The 14,619-nt window shown below is 42.0% G+C and overlaps 1 protein-coding gene across 8 annotated transcripts in view; it reads right to left on the reverse strand.

Moving 5' to 3' along the window:
- Positions 1 to 479: 479 nt before the first annotated feature.
- Positions 480 to 14,619, reverse strand: part of CHN1 (chimerin 1) — a 188,268-nt gene continuing 174,128 nt past the window's right edge. For all 8 annotated transcript variants that reach the window (XM_055120292.1, XM_055120291.1, XM_055120296.1 and 5 more), the window contains 4 exons: positions 13,321 to 13,398; positions 8,237 to 8,374; positions 3,251 to 3,356; positions 480 to 1,388 (listed from right to left, as the gene is read on the reverse strand). In XM_055120292.1, coding sequence (XP_054976267.1) covers positions 1,217 to 1,388; positions 3,251 to 3,356; positions 8,237 to 8,374; positions 13,321 to 13,398 — 494 coding nt within the window. In that variant the 3' untranslated portion in view covers positions 480 to 1,216. The remainder of the gene's footprint in view (positions 1,389 to 3,250; positions 3,357 to 8,236; positions 8,375 to 13,320; positions 13,399 to 14,619) is intronic.

Here is a 14,619-nt window from a genome sequence, read left to right on the forward strand (position 1 = left end):
TTGGCTGCTCCAAGCTACGTGAGCGGCAGAGAGAGGCCCACTGCCCTAGGTTGCTGGGTTCTGGCTGAAGCGGCTTCCACTGTTCAGTGTGAGGGAGGCCACTATCTGGCAGCCTACAGTCAACACAACTGTGTGTCAACATCACAGGTTTGTGACACATAAATGTTTGAAGTTACACGCTTTAGCAAGCCTGATTTCTTCTTCAGATCACTCTAGAAGGAATGCCTACCTGCCCTCCAGCCCCTACTCCCCCCAAAAGGCTAGAAAATATTTTGGATTTTTGCAGAGTATGTAAGAAGAAAAAGAAACCCAATGAATGGGTGCTTCCTCTCGAAGCAGTTTAAAATTATTATTTCAGGAGCTTAATGCAGAACTTTCCATGGTAAACAAGAGAGCAGAGGAAACACAGTATTAAATAACCAACACATTTTTTTTTTCCAAATGCTTACAACCATGGGAAAAAAGTGAGCTATTGATAGTTTGATTTCTAAAAGTCAAATTTAATAAATTAATAAATGCATGCCAGATAAGAGCACAAGGTTACAACTGAAAACCAGTAATTTAGCAGAAAATGCTCTGGTTGTATTTTTTTAAAATTTTATTGATATGGATAATTTACTAAAGTAACAAATCTGAAAACACATTTTTGCTCTTTTTTTCTTTTGCTGGAAAGAAAGTACTATGTGAGAACTAAGAGAAAGCAGAAATAAAGCATCTGAGAAAAATAGGCGTATGCTAGTCTATGGCAAGGTCGCAGGTCAAAGTGCTGTTTTATCCATTTGTTGGGTGCATGTTTACAGAAGCATCAGAAAGCAATGACGTATAGAACCCAAAGAGAGGCCACGACAGATTTACGCTGCGAAACATGCTGAATATCAAGCACAGGCTACCCAGGACGAAGAGGCGGTGCGGGCTGGTTTTCTCCTTTATGTGGGGTTCCCGTGCCAAACGGGGGGCTAATCATGCAATAGCTTGCGTTTCTCTTAACATGATAAACACCCAGGAGTACTAGAACTGGAAAGCGTGTGTTCACTGTTTTACAAGGAGAGCTGTGCGGTGCTACGGAAACAACAGAAAGTTCCTTCATTTGGATCTGGTTATCTGCTCAAACTCTGACCCAGAAATCAGGATTCAGCTAGGAGAGCCAATGAAATGACTAGAAAACATTCCTTCATCTGTAAAGCATTTCTTTCCTCCCTCCCCCAGAACTAAAACTTCAAAATAAAATGTCTTCGTTCTTGATAAGCAGCTCTACCACCAGTCTCTGATACCGGATGTCATTCAGGGCTGCCATGGCGTCCTGCTCTGGAGACCGCATGAGGGTCGGACCAAAAACAATCCCCAGGTTCTCTGCGTTCATGAGATTCTCCTTTTCGTGGAGGGTCACTCTGAAAAACAAGTAGCACAGTGTGAAGTGCTGAAACTCCTGGGCTGCCGTCTTGTGCTGGGCACTACAACCCCAACCAGACACACTCTAGGGCCTGGATGCACGTCCTGACAATCCCTCTAGGTTATCAGTCTCTGCTTTCAAATACCGGCCCTCCTCAGAGTGGCCCTCCCTCTGCTAATTTTGCATCTGGACAGCGTACTGAGGGTGGAACAGTAAGAAAGTTAATAGGAAATGGCTGGGGACAGTGCTAGGATGGGTTTTCTTTATTTCTTTCTTTTTTTTACTATTACAGAAAAGGCACAGAGTAAACTCTGGGAGAGTTATTCCTTTGCTTGAGTGTGGAGTATTCACATTCTGCATCCAACTGTGAAGCAAACTGGAATTCACACATAAAGTTGAAAGTACACTGAACAAATGCTATATTGAGAACATTCCCTCTTATCCAAAAGCACCGTGAATTAAAATTTACCTTCAGGTAACTCATATGTAAAGCCCATACAAAATAGAATTACGTTCTGTTTTTTTTTTTTTTTTTTTTATTTCTGACTGGTCTTACATTGCAAAAACCCTAAAACCACACCAAAATCCAGATGTATAATTTTAGGAACTTTATTTCAACTGATTAAGGATGTCCAAATCGGAAAATAAAGTTACATCAGCACTTCAAACATTGGACCAGAATTAATGGAAATACCATTTTCCATTTCTTGCTTCATCCCTTCATTCCTCACAGCACTTTGAGTATTTGCAACATTAATTCATAATCTAAATATCAACACCAAGTCTGAAATATCTATTCCATTTCTTTCTAGCCTTAACCCTTTTACTGTCTATTTTAAAGAAATAAGAAAGGGGCTGGAGAGATAGCACAGCGGGTAGGGCGTTTGCCTTGCACGCGGCCGACCCGGGTTCAAATCCCAGCATCCCATATGGTCCCCTCAGCACGGCCAGGGGTAATTCCTGAGTGCAGAGCCAGGAGTGACCCCTGTGCATCGCCAGGTGTGACCCAAAAAGCAAAAAAAAAAAAAAAAAAAAAAAAAAAAGAAATAAGAAAAACAAAATTTCTTTTGAGTTGCTTGGCCTTGCTTTATCATGATAATGTAGAGTTTTTATAGTCACAAAGCTTTCTCTTCTATAAAAATTAATTTGTCTTGGGGCCGGAGCAATAGCACAGTGGGGAGGGCATTTGCCTTGCATGCAGCCGACCTGGGTTCAATCCCCGGCATCCCATATGGTCCCCCGAGCACCGCCAGGATTAATTCCGGAGTGCGGAGCTAGGAGTAACCCTGGTGTGAGCATCGCTGGGTGTGACCCAAAAAGAAAAAAAAATAACTTGTCTCATTGGCAGAATTTTAGTATTTCTGGCCTACCTGAAATATATATGGAACTAAAAATGCATTAACCGGAAACAAGTTTGCATACAGAATCTAAGCACAAACACCTTTAGCATTCCTTCTCAATTTTCCAATTGTCCAATTTCGCACTATCCATTTATCCATTTAAAAGATCACTTGCCCTTTTACCATTTGTTTGGGGGCTACATCCCAAGGTGCTCAGGGCTTTCTCCTGGCTTTGTGCTCAGAGATCACTCCTGGCAGAACTTGGGGGACCATATGAGATGCTGACTACTGAAATGGGATCAGTCACATGCAAGGCAAGTGTCTTAACCTGTGCTATCTCACTGGCCCCCTTTCACATTTTAATTTTATTCTTAAAATCTGAATGCATATTAGGTCCTACTTAGTGGTAAAGTGCATGGGACGTACCTTAGTGGTCAAGTACATGCCCTACTTGTTTAACCCCTGATACTGCAGAAAGAGAGAAAAGAATACAAGATTAAGCTCAAAGCCTGTGACTTGCCTCTTTAGATGCGCCATGAGGTACCGGAGGGTCTCGCAGTGGGCAGGTGGCAGGAGTTTCAGTGCTTCATGAAGGGTTTCTAACTGCTCATCTGGATCCATAATTTCTAAAAGAGCAAGTTGAATGTCAGGAAGTAAAACCTGAATATACAATGAATTTTATCCCAATGATGATCTGCTAGAACTGGTTAAAAAAAAAAGCTTTTTCATAGATCCTTGCCTACTTTGAAATTATTACATTTATTTTGGGCTTCCCAAGCAGTTTTCAGAAGAACTTGGGGCCTCTCCCTTCAACTCTATACCAATGGTGCTGGCAGAGCTGCTAGGGACTCTGGATGTGGGGCTGCTAGGGCTGTGCAGGGCCATGGTGACACCCAATGATGCTTGGGCTGCTGGGGGGAGGCAAGGAGGTCCTGGGATGGAACCGGGGTCACAAGCAACGCTGACCTGTGCCCTCACTGCTGTGCTATCTCCCCGGTCCTATACATTCTTTTAAATGGTAAAGCCCAAGATTTCCAAAAGCTAAGTTTAAACACGGCAGATTGTTTACTTGGACATTTAGAGGAGCACCCAGTTTTTCCATTTGAGTGTTTTGGAGTTTGGATATCAAATATCACTATCACTGTCATCCCGTTGCTTGTCGATTTACTCGAGTGGGTGCCTCTATTCCTCCCTATTCCTCCCAGCCCTGAGATTTTAGCAGCCTCTCCTTACTCGTCTTTCCCAACAACTGGAAGCTTCACATCAGGGGAATGAGACCAATTATTACTATTTTTGGCATATCGAATATGCCATGGGTAGCTTGCCAGGCTCTGCCCATGCAGGCGGGATATTCTCAGTAGCTTGCTGGGCTCTCCAAGAGGTATATGTATATGCATTACTCTCTGTGATTTGTTGCCTACTGTCTGAACTCCATCAAATAAATATGGTATGGTAGTTATGGAAAATGGGTAGAAGTGTCTTATAATGTGTTGCATGGTCCGGAAAGAGGCCTGGAGCGTGGAGGTGGTTGGGTAGTGGAGGTCAGCTGCCAGGGCTGGGTCCCTTGGGGCAGGGAGGGTTCTCACCTGCCCCGCTCTGGGGCGCCCCGAGTGAAAACAGCCTGGTACGGAGTCCCGGATATTGAATATATGCAATGTAATTATAAAAATTTCAGACAAATACACAGACACAGATAAAAACTTGCCCCTCTTTAGAATATTACAGACAGACTTAAGGAATGATGCATTCCAAATAATTTGAAAATCCTTTTTCAGTGATGGTGTGTAAACGATGCTATCTGCTTCAACAGCTATCATATTCTTAATAACTGGTATTTCTGGCTCTTCCTTAAAATGCCCTGCCAACTCTGGCACCATTTTTTTTTCTTTTTAAACAAGAAACCTATCCTCTAACATTTACCCCCTTCATTCATTAGATTAAGTTTTTGGTTACTTAAAAATTGCTTATGAGGCTGAAGAGATAGTACAGGAGTAAAGATGCCTTCTTGGCATGTGGCTGACCCTGGTTCAATACTTGGCACTGTACTGTCCCAAACACCACTGGGAGTGACACCCCATAAGTGCCAAACTCAGAGTAGTCCCCAAGCACCGCCAGGTGTGGACCAATCTCTCCCCTCCATATGACTTAAAAAGTATAACATGAAATATTAAATCTAGGGGCTGGAGTGATAGCACAGCAGGAAAGGCACTTGCCTTGCATGTGGCTGGTACAGGTTTGATCCCCGCCAATCCATATGGTACCCTGAGTTCTACTAGAAGTGATCCCTGAGCCTAGAACCAGGAATAAGCCCTGAGCACCGTGGATGTGCACCCCCTTCCCCCGGGGTACAAAAAAATAAATAAACCCAATAACATCTATGCTCAGAGTGAAAAACTCTACTCCTTAGGATAGTCAGAAAAGAGCACTGAGGCATGTGAATTCTACATGTATCCAGTGATACAAGATTCCTGAAGGAAACGTGACTCTTCCAAACCCTGAAGGTGACCATCTTTTTCTGGACTTTTCAGCTCAGTGTGTCAGCCAACAAACTGTATTCCTTTGAGGTCAGTTCACCAATCACTTCCATAACAAGAAGCAACAGATATCTTTGGGGTTCGGTGTTCTGACAAAGAGAACCACAGCACATCACCACTTCCATGCATATGCCAGGAATATGTGATGACTTTTGTGATGCTGGGTGTGAAGGCAAACGCAGTGGCACCCTGCCTGAGATGCAGAGTCCTGTTCTGGACAGCAGTCTTGAAATGTGAGAAGGCTACATCTGACCAGAATGCAGCACTCAAAAATACAAGACGAGGAAGCATTCCTCTTAGTGGCAATGGCTGGAGCCAAGAATTTCGAGGAGATGAATGTGGGAAATCCCAAGTATTGGCAGCACAGATCTGATAAATCTCAGAATGGGACTGGTGATCGAAAGTTTTCCATTCAAAGACACTTTGGCCATTTGACAACTTCTACCCAAAGCTTCCCTGAAGCTCTGTCTGCTTTTTTCCAAGATAAATAATGGATGGGCTCTGACCTGGAGGGACCTTAAAGAGTGCCAATTCACAACAGCAATACCATCTCAAATACTGAACTTTTATCATTTAATTTCTAAAATCAGGATAATTCCATTTTTATCATAAGGCTAATGAATTTGAAATGATTCCATTTTTGGAAACTGAAAGATGAGTAACTTGGCTGACTTTGAATATCCGCAACCAATCTTTGAAGGGAGACCCTTAAGATTAAGGGCAGTGCTGGTGGGGTTCCAAGCAAACAGCATCCCTTGATCACAGAGAGATTACTATTTATTTGAGATTGACCGGCAATAATAAATAAATAAATATGATGTCTTAGAGTGGTGTGATGTACTGCTGCAAGTGCTATGGGAAAAAGAGCAGGAAAAGAAACACCAGAAGTATGGTGGGGTTGCAATATTAGGTCAGATTAGACCTTAACAGAAGACAAGGTCTTGTGGGAAGACTGAGCCACGAGTGGCTGCAGCGGCATCAGACCAGTGGGGGATAGTGGGGAATCCTGGGTAAATCTCCAGAAAGAATGCAGGAGGGGCTTCCCTGGTAGGAAGTTTGCCTTGTACACAGGCAACCTGGGTTTTATCCCCGGCATCCCATATGGTCCTGCCAGGAGTGATCCCAGAGTGCTGCCCAGAAAACAAAACAAAAAGGATTTAGGAGACAGCAAAGAGGCTCCCAGACATTTATCGTGGGCATTCATGTCATGGCCAGGCACCATGACAGTTACAAGGAATCTCTCCCTTAACGTGGGGCCGTTTTCTTCTCACGATGTGTGCCTTTAAGAGTGTTCTCTCCAGCGTGAGTCAGGAAGGAGGGCTATTCCATTGACACACTCCAGGACAATGACACACGAGAATGACCAAGGGCGGGAACTCTCATCAGCAAAGCAGGATGGGTGTGAGGAAAGGGGTGGGGATTTGGGAGTGGGGGGCAAGGAGGAGGCTTGGCTGCTTCTGCTAAGGTGATTCGGCGGTGTGAGGCCCCCAGACCCCCAGCGCCTGTGTCTGAATCAAGGCTCTGTCCTCTGCTAACTGGATGCCCTCAGCTCAGGCAGAGGGAAGGTTTCAGCTTTGCTCCCCTGCAGTTTGACCTGGGGGCTGCTCTGGGCAAACCCTGGACTGAGGAGCCCTTTGTGGTATGCGTGTGTGGTGGGGGGAATGTTTTCCCCCTCACGCATGGCTGCTGGACTTCTCTCTCTGAGGAGGACAGCGTGCCCCGGAGGGGAGAACTGTGAGCCCTGCGCAGAGAGCTTGCCACCACCGACATGGCCCGACGCCGTCCTCAGATGAAGAGTTAGCTCCAGTCTCGAGTCTCCCAGGCTCCCAACAAGGAGCTTTATAAACATCGAGGCGCTTCTCACGGCTCTTCTCTCCGTGAGAGCCCGAGCTGACCACAAAAATTCTCAACAAACTTTCTGAGGGGGAATCTGAAAACTGGAACAAAGAAAGTTTGTACTTGGTGAACTCTCAAAGTCAAAAGCAAATCGGTATTACCAAGGAGGAGATGTTATTATTTAAACATTAACTCAACACATTGTTTTAAAAAGGTTAAACAAAAGCAAAAACATAAATAGCTTATTATTTTTTTAAAGTAGTATAAACACTTAAAATCTGTTAAGAATTCCTCCCCTCCTTAAAAAAAAAGTATCAGTTACAGGTATAATTTGTTTATACCATAAATTGACAAATGAGCCTTTGCTTTCTCTCATTTTCTAGACTTAACTAGAACTTAGGAAAATATACTTCTTGCTCCTTAAAGTATCATTTATATATCAGTGCCAGTCTGCAAACTGTTTGCTAATGATTGCCACAGGATTGCTACAGAAATTGAGGATAAGAATTTGGAAACTAGTATAACAATCTGACAGAGTAATGTTTATGCTTGATAAACCTACTAACAACATAGTTGTGTGTTTAAAAAAATTGTATGCAATTAAAAATTTTCTAGTTATCAATTTCTATTTCATATTGCAAAAGTATTAGGGCATATCTAAGGAGGACCAGTGGAAAGCTGACTTTGGCACATGAGGTTTAGTATATTCAAAAGAAACTTCAGATGGCAGAAGTCATAGCAAACCTGTTAGATAAATGTTCAAAATTATTATTATCATTTTTTTTTTTTTTTGCTTTTTGGGTGACACCCGGCAATGCACAGAGATTACTCCTGGCTTATGCATTCAGGAATTACTTCTGGTGTGCTGGGGGGACCATATGGGATTCTAGGAATCAAACCCAGGCTGGCTGCATGCAAGGCAAATGTTCCACCCGCTTTGCCATTGCTCCAGCCCCAAATGTTCAAAATTCTTGCAAGTGTATTAACCGTGGACAGAGAAGGGAAGGGAAAGAATGTTTTGTGATATGCATTCAAGACAGGCAACCAAGAAACACAGGAGAAATGATCCTCTGGGACAGGCAGCCGACATTAAGTTACTGGGAAAAAGCAATACTTTTTTTACTTTTCTTACTTACTGGCAGACTCGATAAACTTGGGGTAAGCGTCATATGTGATGAGTGGAATCGGTAAGTCCCTGAAGTACAGTTTCAGTGCACCAGTAATAATGTTGATGTCTTCATACATGTTCACCGAAATATCTGCTTTCTCCCCGTCTTTAAAGGATGGCAAAAGAAATAAAAGTAAATATCTGGAATCACAGCAGTATCAAAACACAAGAAATTTTTGTATGCAATTTTAGAGATTGAAAAGGCTTCAAGTACTCGAGTGCGCGCGCGTGTGTGTGTGTGTGTGTGTGTGTCTTGGTGATTGAACCCAGAGCATGATACACAGAAAGCATATGCTCTATCATTGTGCTATGGTCCAATGCATGTTTTGCATTTCAGGTTGAGTATAATAATAAATTAACAACAATAATAATACTAATTTATTTTATGTAATAAAATTAAATTATTATTAATATTATTATCATACATTTAAATTATAATTGACCAATTTTCTGCTAAAGCAAAATATTTTTCCCACATTTTTCTTCTGGCATTACTTTTTTGATGTGTCATTATAAAGGAGAGGACAAAGGTCAACAATTTCATTAAATTTCACTTCAAATATTTTACAATTCCCCTGGGGAAATTCCCCTTTGCATGAGGCTGCATTTTTCCTCTTTTTTGTTCTTTAATTAACAGAGAATGTGAAAAATAATGAGACCCTCCCAGTTTAAGGCTGCTGGCACAGGGCAGGAGAACCTGTAGGGATTAAGACATATGCTCCGTATGATCCCTGGCACCAAATGGTCCGAGCCGCTAGGCCAGGTAATCCTCAGCACTGTATGCCATGAGCAGCACCATATTCTCGGACCCTCTCATTGAACTACCAGTCCAGTTAGCTAAGAATCATTGGGAGTGGCCCTTGGGCTTCCTGAGCACCCACTAGTAACACCCTTCTTCCACCCCGACAAAAAGATACCAGCACAGAAAGTTAGCTTCATTTCACGCCCACTTCTATATGATATCTAGATCTTATCTGAGTCTTGGGGTAGGGAGTTAATGAGAAGTGGAAAAGCAAAACAATATTTGAGAGTGCTAAAGTAACATGAGAAGAAACAAGGATTTCTCTAGACTAAAGAGCAGACTCTTCAACTATCCAGCTGTTAGAATGGTTAAATCCCTCCCAACACTGACAACCCCAAATGCCGAAGAGGAGCCACAGGAATTCTCATCAGTGTCGGCAGAAAATCAAAGTGGAAGAGCCACTTCTGAAGACAGGCAGTTTCTGACAAAGTCAAATATGCTCTTGATATATAAGCCAACACTCATGGGCCTGGGTATTATGCGAGTAGTTGGAAGCTTATGTCCACACAAAGCCTTGAACACAAATGTTTATTTTTTTAAAATGTCTTGTTTTATTGAAAATTGATACGGACCAGAAAAAAAAGATTAATAGTAATGTCTCAAAGAATTTCTAGGAGAGTGAAGAAATAAATTCTTTAAAAAAATTATTTTAAAATTTTATTGAATCACCGTGAGATAGTTACAAGCTTTAATGTTTGGGTTACAATCTCACAATGTTCAAACACCAATCCCTCTACCAGTGCACATTCCCCACCACCAATATCCCCAGTATACCCCCCCTTTCCCACCCTTCCCCTGCCTCTAAGGCAGACAATATTCTCCTACTCTCTCTACTTTTGGGCATTATGGCTTGCAACACAGACACTGAGAGGTCATCATGTTTGGTCCATTATCTACTTTCGGCATGTATCTCCCATCCCAACTGGTTCCTCCAGCCATCATTTTCTTAGTTATCCCTTCTCTATTCCATCTGCCTTCTCCCCTCTTCTGATGAAGCAGTCTTCCAGCTATGGGGCAATCCCCCTGGCCCTTGTATCTACCGTCCTTAAGTGTCAGCCTCATGTTGAACACAAATGTTTAAACCAGTTATATTCACAATTTCCAAAAGGATGAAGCAACCATGATGTCCTTCAACAGGTGAATAAACAACCAAAGAAGCATTATTCAGTAATCAAAAAGAAATGTGAGAGAGTGAGAGAGAGAGAGAGAGAAAGAGAGAGGAGAGAGAGAGAGAGAAGTGCCTGCCATAGAGGCAGGCTGGGGGTTAGGCAAGGGGTGAGGGGAGGGAAACAGGAGACAAAGGTGCTGGGAAATATACACTGGTGGAGGGATGGGTGTTGGAACATTTTAAGACTGAACCTAATCATGAACAGCTTTATAAGGGTCTATCTCACAGTGATTCAATAAAAAAATCTTGTGAAAAAATAAAGAAATGAGCTATCAAAATTAAGAAGACACAGCTACGTGAAAATTGCTAAGTTAGTGAAATGGATAGTACTAAGAGATGCTCACCTGAAAGACTGTATTCGCATAAAAAAAACTATATGACATCATAGAAAAGGCCAACTACAGGCTCAAGGGAGAAAAGGAAGGGGGAGTAGAGATTTTTATGGTGGTGAGCATTCTGTATAACAATGGTGGATACAGAATACGCATTGGGCAAAATTCACAGAACTGTACAATATGACTTTAAAGTATTGATATTGGTTCATCGACTGTAACAAAAGTATTTTACTTGCGTTAATTAACAAGATTGCTAGACAATATTTTTAGGGGAACCATTAGGAGCCCTGATGGGTCATATTATGTTGAAAAATCCTTTTGGTAAAATCTTCTGTACCCTAAAAAGGTCTTTTTTTAATGCAGAACTTTAAAGTATTTTGGTCAATCAGATATTCATATTCAAGTGTGAACTAGACTATCAGAGTTCATGCTTCAGGTTGCAATTGAAATCAGGTACGGTACAAACTAGGCTAGAGTGCCTTCTGGCAGGAAAGGGCATATTTAGGAAAGATGTAGGTGGTGGGGACCTAGGGCCTAAACAAGAGGGAGGGGAGGCAGAGTGACGGTACAGTGGGTAGGGTGCTGCTTGCTCTGCATGTAGCTAACCCACGTTTGACTCCCAGCACCACATAATGGTCCTCCAAGCATTGCCAGGGCTGATTCCTGAGAGCAGATCCAGGTGTGAGCCCAGAGCACCACTGGATGTGTCTCAAAAAGAAAAAAAAAATCTCTCCAGCCTCAAATCACAATTCTTATAATTTATCTACATGATGAGCTAAAGAAAATTAGCGGGTGCGGAGGATGTTGTTGCTCAGGAACCATCTACAATTCTGATATTGTTTCTCTGAGGTGATACTGGTTCATGCTATCTCAGCCCACTCTCCTTCCACTTCCTCCTCTCAAAGTCACAGCAACCCAGAGGCCTGGACAAGACCAGCCTCAAGGCGGAGCCAGGGCCTCTCCATTGCCAGGGTCTTTCAATGACATGCTTCTTGGCGTTCAGCCAAGGCACAGCAACAGTCCACTCCCACTCATGCTTTCACTTTAGCATACATGTCTCTGAGAAAGCCTCTTCTGATCTCCAGCATCCCTCCAACCCCATGGACAAGGTTAAGATCCCAGTTATGAATGTTTTCCTCTATGGCATTTATCCAATGAAATCAACCACCACTATAATTATTTAACATGACCCCTTCCTGAGTGTGATGACAGAATGTACCATTCCATGAACTGCAGGGCAGAAAGCCATGGCCTTCAAAACATAGCCGCTGTTTCAGAAATACTTCTGAGTATTAATTTTTTATGGGATTTTAAAAATTTTACTTTGTGGGGTAGGGGCTTTGGGTCACACCCCCAGTGATGCTCAGAGCTTACTCCTGGCTGTGTTCAGGGGACCAGATATAGTGCTAGGAAATTGAAGCAGGGTTAGTCACACACAAGGCAAGTGCTTTAATCGCTGTATTATCTCTCTGGCGCATTCTAATACTTATTACAGAGACAAAGGTTAGACATGGGATCGAACTTTAATTTAAAATCCAAAGGTAAATAAGCTTCAGCCAGAGAGATAATATAGTGGTTACAGCGCATGTCTTGCATGTGGCCGACCCAGGTTTGATTTCCAAATTCCCATTATGATTCCCTTATCACAGCCAAGAATAATCCCTGAGTGCAGACCCAGGAGTAAGCCCCAAGCACTGCCAGGTATGTTCCAAAACAAACAACAACAACAACTGCACTGTAGCATAGTCATCCCATTGTTCATAAATTTGTTCGAACGGGCACCAGCAACATCTCCATTGTGAGATTTGTTACTGTTTTTTGGCATATCGAATACACCATGGTAGCTTGACAGGTTCTGTTGTGTGGGCAGGATATTCTCGGTAGATTGCCAGGCTCTCCGACAGGGACGAAGAAATCGAACCTGGTGACTGCGTGCAAGGCAAATGCCCTACCCACTGTGCTATCACTCCAGAACAACATCAACAACAACAACAACAACAACAACAACTAGTAAATAAGCTTCACTGAGCTTTTCTTGAATTGCATTTCTCTTCCCCCAGTGAGTCCTTTGTCAGAAGGTTCTCAATTCTCAGTTTCCTTTTCTCTAATGTTTTTTGGTAAATTTAAATGCTCTTTTGGTGAACATGGATGAACATGGCAAACTCCAATATCAGCAACATAACTGAATTTTATTCTTCTTTCTTAGTCAGAATTTTTAATTGAACAATATGTAATACTGGGCTGGAAATGTGGCTCAGTGGTAGAACACTTGCTTTGTATGTATGAGACCTGTGTTCAGACCCCACTACCACACACACACACACACAAACATACACACACATGAGAACAACAGGGGCCAGAGAGATAGTACAGGGGTTAAGGCACTTGCCTTACACATAGTTAACCCCAGTTCAATCCCTGGATTTCATTTAGTTCCCAGTGCCTTGTTGGGAGGGACCCCTGAGCTCAGAGCCAGCTGTAAGCCCAGAGCACTGCTGAGTTATGACTTCAAAACAAAATAACAACCAGAAAAGAATAAATAAAACAAGAACCATAAAAATTTAATACTCACAACTAATAAAATATTATAAACCGTCTAATTATTTTGTATAATAATCATTAAGGATCTATAAAACATAATATAACAGGCAAAAATAAAAAGCACATTTCTTATGAAAATGACTGACATATTAACTTATTGATTTGTTAATGCTATCCTAAGTTATTGAAAATGATGATCAACATACCTCTGTCAAAAGCCATCTTTACATCTTCAATCAGGTCACTAAATCCCGATACTCGGTATAGTCCTTCAGAATTAAGACCTATAAGACCCAAAGCATTGGAGCTAATTCATTTTTCTGAAATTATGCCTTTACTTCAAATTTTAAGTTCTTCCCATATGTTAGGCTAAGCATGTAAGAATGATACAATATACTTTTTCTGTTTGGTGGATTTTGGGGCCACACCTGACCATGCTCAGGGGTCACTTCTCCTAGTGCTCCCAGGGATCGAACCCAGGCTGGCTGCATGCAAGATGAATGTCCTCTGCTGTACTCCGGTCCCGATCTTTGCACCTTTCCTCTAAAATAAAACCATTTTTCTCACTGTTCTTTCATTCTGACCCACGGTCACCTGAATATTTGTAATTGGGCACATCATTTTCTCTAATTAAATCAAATATGTTAGGTCTTAAGGGAAAGAATTCATCACCTCAATTACTTGAATTCTTTTATGTAACAGAAGATTAAGATAAACTATATTAACAAGCTAATAGCAGTTTTTCCCAAGTGGCAAGAAAAATGAGGGTGCAGCTCTTCAGGTTTTCCCTTTAGGTTAGATTTTATACAAGATTTTTACTTTTGCTTCTTGGGCCTAAAGGAAACATAAAAAGTGAAAAATGAACTGGTAATCTGTATGTAAACTTTTACAGGCTGGAAGCCTGTAAATTCTATCAATATTTTAACATTATTTTTATGGTTTCCACATCTAGTGGTTTCTTGGGGGCCATCATGGGCTATCCATAGAGGTGCTGGTGTGTGTCGGTGCATGTGTGCATATGTGCATATGTGTGAACAAACTCAGCCCTACACATGCTCGGCCTGTGTTCTACTGACTATGTCATCCTTCCAGTCTCCTGTGAATTGGGTTTTTGTGGGGGTTGTGTTTGGGTCACACCTCATGTTGTACAGGTGCTATTACTGGCTCTGCACTCAGGAATGACTCCTGGTGGTGCTCGGGGGACCATCTGTGGTCAACTCAAACTGGAACTGACCACATGCAGTGGGCAAGCCCCTTACCTCCCATACCAGTTCTCTAGGCCTGCTATGTTTATTTTCAACACCATTTCCCACAAGTAGTTAAATATCTAAAGGTACATAAATATCAAAACAGTGTAAACATATGTTTAAATTTATTCATTGTTTGACTTGAAAATCATTATCATTTGACATGTAAAATCATTTTCCCAAACTTCCAGAAGAAAATTGTTTTCTGGGTACAACTTAAATCTTGAAATTCTTAAGCATCTGTGTTTGTGGCAAAAT

Source organism: Sorex araneus, chromosome X, assembly GCF_027595985.1.
Source record: "Sorex araneus isolate mSorAra2 chromosome X, mSorAra2.pri, whole genome shotgun sequence".
NCBI classification, from domain to species: Eukaryota; Metazoa; Chordata; class Mammalia; order Eulipotyphla; family Soricidae; genus Sorex; species Sorex araneus.